This window comes from Condylura cristata, unplaced genomic scaffold (genome assembly GCF_000260355.1).
Source record: "Condylura cristata isolate star-nosed mole 26May11 unplaced genomic scaffold, ConCri1.0 scaffold00024, whole genome shotgun sequence".
Taxonomy (NCBI): domain Eukaryota; kingdom Metazoa; phylum Chordata; class Mammalia; order Eulipotyphla; family Talpidae; genus Condylura; species Condylura cristata.
This window is the reverse complement of record NW_004567125.1, coordinates 17,418-23,558: the sequence shown is the minus strand read 5'-3', so window position 1 is coordinate 23,558 and position 6,141 is coordinate 17,418. Positions and strand designations below refer to the sequence as shown.

Sequence of the window (6,141 nt, the reverse complement as noted above, 5' to 3'; positions counted from 1 at the left end):
TGTGGTAGTGATTAATGTGGTTGGGGTAGTGGTCTGTGTGGTGGTGGTTGTCTGTGCTGTAGTAGCTGAGGTGGTGGGAGTGGTCTCAGTTCTGGTGGTTGTCTGTGTTGTCGTTGATTCAGTGAGGGTAGAGTTCTCTGTTGTGGTTCTCTGTGTTGTGGTGTGTGTCGTCCTACTAGTGGTCTCTGTGGTCGAAGTAGTCTGTGCTGTGGTGGGTGTGGTCATAGGAGTAGTGTTTGTTGTGGTGGTTGATGTGGACGTCAGTGTGGTGTCTGTGGTTGTCGTTGTGTTGATCGTGGGAGTGGTTTGCGTTGTAGCAGTTGATGTGGTCATGGTTGTGGTGTCCGTGTTTGTAGTTGTCTCTGCTGTAGTGGATGTGGTTGTGGGAACGGCCTCTGTTGTTTTCTGTGTTGTGGTGGTTGTGGTTGTGGGAGTGGTCTCTGTGTTTGTCGTCTTTGTTGTATATGTGGTGGTGGGAGTGCTGTCTGTGGTGGTGGTGGCTCCAGTTGTGGTGCTGACTGTGGTTGATTTTGTTGTTGTCATTGGCTTGGAAGTGGTAAAGTAAGTACCAGTGGTCCCTGTGTTAGTAGTGGTGGTATAGGCACTGGTTGTCGTCACTGGTGTCTCAGTCATGCAGATAGTGGTGGGGTACGTGGTGGTGACCTTCAGTGTTGTTGGGTTTATGCACTCTGTGGTGCTCATCACTGTAATGACAGTGGATGGTGAGGTCCCAACCTTGAAGACATATTTGATTGGAGGGATTGTTGAGGTGCTGGATTTGATCATGGGCTTTAGCATTGGGTCCAGTGAGGGAGAAAAGGTGGGGAAGACACTTTCTGCAGCAGAAGGGTTTTGGGGCACCCTGACTGGCCTCTCTGCTGTGCCAGTGTCATGTGGGGTGCTGCTGAGAGCCTTGTCTGCTCTGGGGAGAAGCTCCATGGAGAGAGAAGTGCCCATGGAGAAAGCTCCTGTATTGGCGGCAGAAGAGAAGAATACAAGGTGAACTTGTCTTTTGCTTTGTCACACCACCTGGTAGGTATTTGCCCACGTTCAGAACCCCAATGGTAGAACATGCCCTTGCTTATTCCCCTCCACAGGCATTTTGGGGCTGTGGTCCCTCAGGTTGAGGGCCAATGTGACAGCTCCCTGGCAGGGGTGTCAAGGAGAGTGCGCTGCAGCACCCCCTTTCAAGTGACTGGCCCCCAGCCCAGAGTCAGTGAGGCCCCTGCCTCCTCCCTCGGCAGCCCCCTTCCTCCACACACCTGTTTCCCTTATTGTCTCCTGCCCCTGCTCAACGTCCATCTCTCTGCCTGGAGCCTCTCCCTGCCCTCCTCTCTGACCTTCTGCCTTTTGGTCTGACTCAACTCCCGAGGAGGGCAGAGGTTAAGAGAGACCAAAAGAGAATGGCCACAGCCAAGGCCATAGGCCCGGGACATGAGTGACGCAGAGTCAGAGAGAGACAGCTGTGCGGAGAACAGCAAAAGGAGAGAGAGAATGAAACTCAGATTCTGTCGAGGACAAGGACAGAGGGCCACGCTGAGAGGCCGAGGGATAATACTGGACAAGGAAACCACCAGAAAGAGATAGCTAGAGGCGGCGAGAGTGCAGAGCCAGCGGGTCTAGCAGTGAGCGTTAATACTAAAAGTGTTCTCATTTTCCACCACCTCTTCTACCTCGGCCACATGGCCACATTAGCAAACAAACACGAACCCTTCAGTCTGTAGACACCATCCGCCCCATTTTACAGACGGAAAAGTGAGGGCTGGAGCTCCCCTAAAGCCAAATGCCGGGGAAGGCCCCGGAGTGGCTGAGGCCAGCGGGGACAAGCAGGACGAGCTTGCTCTCCGCCACTCAGAGGCGCTGTCCTCTTCCTCACCTCTGCTAGGCTCTCTGCTTTGAAGGCTGTTTTGCTTTTCATCCCAGGGGGAGTGTCAAGGAGGCAGGTGGAGGGGGGCTGTCCCTGGGGGTCAATGAGGGTGGATCATGGGCCTCTGGGTCGGGGTGGCCCAGGGTGGGGTAAGCAGACACGGGGGCCAAAGCGCAGAGGAATCGTGCGGGTGCTAAGGAGCAGGCAAAGGCCTAGGGCTCCGCACTGGGTGGTCTCACACCCATCCTTTGGTCCAGGTGGCCCCTTGGACCTTCCCACCCTGGCTATGCCAGCAGTGGCTGTGCCTGAATATGCGAACTGGCTTGGGGCTCCAAGAGTTAGGGGCGGAGCTGGGAAATGGGACACCAGGAACCACTGGCAGCTGTGCCCCAGAGAGAGGAGGCCACTCCAGGGCACTCTCCCACAGCATGGAAGGGAGGGAGAGGAGGACCAGGGCCCCAGCTGGAGGAGCACCAGGGACAGGGAAGTGAGGGTCAGTGGAAAAGGCCGAGGGGCTCAGAAAAGGAGTCAGAGAGGAAAGAGCGGTCTTGCAGAAAGCGTATTCACTCCCCTGATGCGAGCACCGGCAACCTTCAGTCTTAGCGGATAACTGCACCACTGACGCCACTCCCCTCTCCTCCGTCCCTGCCTCAGTTCTCCCTGCACAAAGCTCTGAGGCATCATCTCCTCTGCCTCCTCTTAGGCGTCAGAACCGGCCGTCCATGGTCATCAGGAGGATCTGTCCATTTCCCCCCTCACTTTACCCCCTCACCTGTGGTCCCAGGGGAAGCGCTGAGGATCCAGAGGAGGCTGAGGAGCCCAAGCAGCTGCATGGACCTTGTAGGCAGGGCCGGCACTATGCCGGGACAGCAGGACGGGCCCGGGCGGCAGCGCGTGCACTGGGCAGCAGCTCTGATGGACTGATGTGTTCATCTGGCTCTCGGGAAGGCACAGCCTCACCTTTGGACCACCCCGCCTAGCGCCACTTCTCACTTCCTCATGCCATACTCAGGGTTGTATGAAGTGAAACAGCAAATACTCCAATCCAGGTAGGAAAGCTGCCCAGTCTACCCTGCCCACAGAGAGGAAATGGCCTTTCCGCTCTCCCTGCTCCCTCTACAACTAGTAAAATGAGTGGAGAATACACTCCTCAGGACCTTGGACTCTTGGACCTGGGCCCTCTTCTCCTTAGTTTCAGCTAAGAAGGTGCAAACTCTGTCATAACCAAAGCAGCAGGAGCAGTGCAAATTCAATCTGAACTCATATTTATGTGAAGTTGTGGGTCAGAGGAGGAAATATAGGTGGCCATTGGGAACAGTCAAAATATAATAAAAAAAGATGTAAAAATAAACTTTAAAAAATATATATATATAATAATAATAAAAAAAACGTTTCAGCCCTCCCAGGTGGCGCAGCGGGTTAAAGCACAGCACTGAGAAGCTAAAGTCGCTTCCGCATGAGTTCGATCCCCGCCTGCCCCGGAAGTGACCCACATGGCGTGGCAGACCTCTCCTGACCCGCCCGCTGCTCCCCTCAGCAGTGTACTTCGTCGATCTGCCTGTTCTGCTCCCTGCTCTGTCTCTGGTCAAGCCTATCGCCGCCCCTAAGCCTCTGGCCTGTACTCCAGTTCTGTATGCATAAATAAATAAATCTTTTTTAAAAAAGTTTCTATGTACTAGTTATGAACAGAAAATTAACTAAGTCGAAAAACAGTAACACTACAATGGCATTAAAAATATAAATTGCTTAGGGACAAATCTGATAAAAACCTGTGTTCCAAAAATCACATTTAAGAGAAATTTAAAACCTAACCAAATTCAGATAACAAAACTTTCTCATCAGTTGGAAGGTTTAATATTGTTAAAACAACAATTCTTTCCAAGTGATTTGTACGTTTGGCCCAGCAGATTGCCAGGTGTCATGGGTGCTACCCAGTGTTGGGGAAGTGGAGAAGAATAAGCACTCTTTCCCCGCTGGTGGAAAGGAGAGTTGGACCCCTCTAAAACGGCAATTTGGTGACATCTAGTAAAATTCTAAGTGCAGATCAAAAAGATAGACTTGCCTTTTGAATCAACATGGATGGAAATAAGCCAGAAAGAAAAGGAAAAATACCGATTGTTTCACTCATAGCACGAGCATAAAGGACCAAGGGAGAAAATAATAACAATAATGAACAACTATATACCAGAGACATTTTACAGGAATAGAGTGGGGAATGGGATCAAAAAGGGCAGTGGGGGGGAGTGTTCTGGACTTTGGTGATGGCATACGGGTGATTTGGTGATGGGAAACCCACGGGGATGACAACTGAGATGGAAAAGGCACGAAATTATGTAAAAATAAACAATTATATTTTTAAAAAATTATATCATGCTGAAAAGGCACTCCTAATAACAAAAGAAAAAAGAAAAAAAATTCTAAATACAGACTCCAGGATCCAGTATTCCACTGTTCCATCTCTGTGTTCAAGAAGCACTCAGAGGAGGCATTCACGGGATGGTCATTGCCAAACCAACACAAATTGGAGACACCCAGATAGCCCTCAATAGCAAAACAGTAACCTGGAACAGTCACTCTACAGACTCAGTGCTAGAATCAAAAAAAGGTCACTATTGTGGAGAGATCCTCAGAATGTCTTCTCAGTGATACAGTTTTATTAAAACACACACACACACACACCCTGTAACACACACATACATGTGAGTGAATTAAAATTTGGAAAGAGGGTAACCTACCCCAGTAACAGAAGGAGGGCCCGACTTTGAAGGAACTGAATTTGGGAATGACATAAAACTAGCTCTATTCTTAGTTTTTAATTTAACAAAGATTCTACCCTTGGTGAGACTCAACCCGATTCCTCTGAGTACTCTTTCTTTTTCAGGCCTAGAAGAACTGGGATGTAGGCCAGAGATGCAAGGGTCACAGGATTCACCAGAGCAGCATGGGGAGAACAGGACAGGTGCTGTTTTACTGAATTACACTGTTGGGGATAGCAGAGGGTGGGACAGGAGAGGTCTGCTGTACGATGTAGGTCCTGGCAGGGTGTTGAACTCAGGCCGGAGAGGTGATAGCACTGAGATTTAACCCCTAGGCCAAAAGGCAAGCCCTGACCTTTCTTCCTGACTAGGACATAACGTTGATCCTTAAAGACTTGAACAATCACTAACGTTGTTTCTAGCACTTCCGTGATAACACTAGATCCCATGATGTGCCTGCATGAGAACACTGAAAAGAGCCAGAAATAACTGTTCCATTCAAACCTGAACATAGAACCCCTGTCTTCAGCCCCTGTGGAAGGACAGAAGCCTAATTCTGATGAGTCGGCTAGCGAACCCAGGTGGGCTCACTGCTTCCTCTGCTGGAGGTTGGCCCAGAGCCAGCAGGGCAGGTGCAGCTCCCAGGAAGGAGCCGGTGGGGGCAGGGCCATTCTTGGGATCCGACACCAATTCCTTACATATTTGATGTCTTCGTGCAGCACTAAAATATTGGTCTCCCGTGGCTTTCTTGTTTTCCCAAGGTGACTCTCCGGGACTGGGCTGGCCAGGATGCAGGATGCCAGTTGCTGTGCAGGGGACGCCGATGTGACTGGGCCTGTTGTAGGGAGCACCAGGCTCCCGGGGAAATGGATCCCCCATCCAGCTTCAGGCTCCCCGATTCCTCCTTACCTCCCACCTCCACTTTTCATCTCCCTCCACTGTCCAAACATCCTTCTGCTCCAAGACCATGCCTCCTTGACCCAGACTTTTCTACCTCCAGGACTTTGCCCTACCTGTTTCATTCAAGAATGTGCTCTCGCTTGCCCTCCCTCTCGCTCTCTCTCTCTCTCTTTGCTCTTTTCTCAGCTCCACCAAAAAGCTATCAGGAATGTGTATGATCAGAAAATGACCTCTCCCATTCCTGAAACGTAATAGTGCTGACTACCATCTCTTGCCAATGGTACTTAATTGCCACTTAGTGGCAGGCGTTGTAGTCATTTGAATGCCACAGAAGGGGGAGGGCAAGATGAAATCTTGGCACTCTGAGCCAAGCAACAGGCCGTTGGCCTCCAGAGCGGGGAACCGCTGCTCCTCTCAGGAAGAAAATGCCCAGGTTAGGCTGCTGGAGGCCACTGGCTGCAGCCCAAGAACACTCCAGCCCACACGGGGTCCAGCCCTCATGGAAAAGCTGAAGGGGAGGAAGGGAAGAGGCACACCTGCCTCACTTCCCCACTGTGCCCTACCCAGGCTGGCAAGCATGGCTGTAAGTGTCACATAGTCCCTTCTCCGGGCTGTCCA

General features: G+C 51.1%; 1 protein-coding gene across 1 annotated transcript in view; it reads right to left on the bottom strand.

Moving 5' to 3' along the window:
* The window catches only part of LOC105854007 (mucin-3A-like), a 13,739-nt gene extending 13,037 nt beyond the window's left edge, over positions 1-702 (bottom strand). The window contains exon 1 of the mRNA XM_012728878.1: positions 177-702. Within this exon, the coding sequence (XP_012584332.1) occupies positions 177-702 (526 nt within the window). The remainder of the gene's footprint in view (positions 1-176) is intronic.
* Positions 703-6,141: the final 5,439 nt, after the last annotated feature.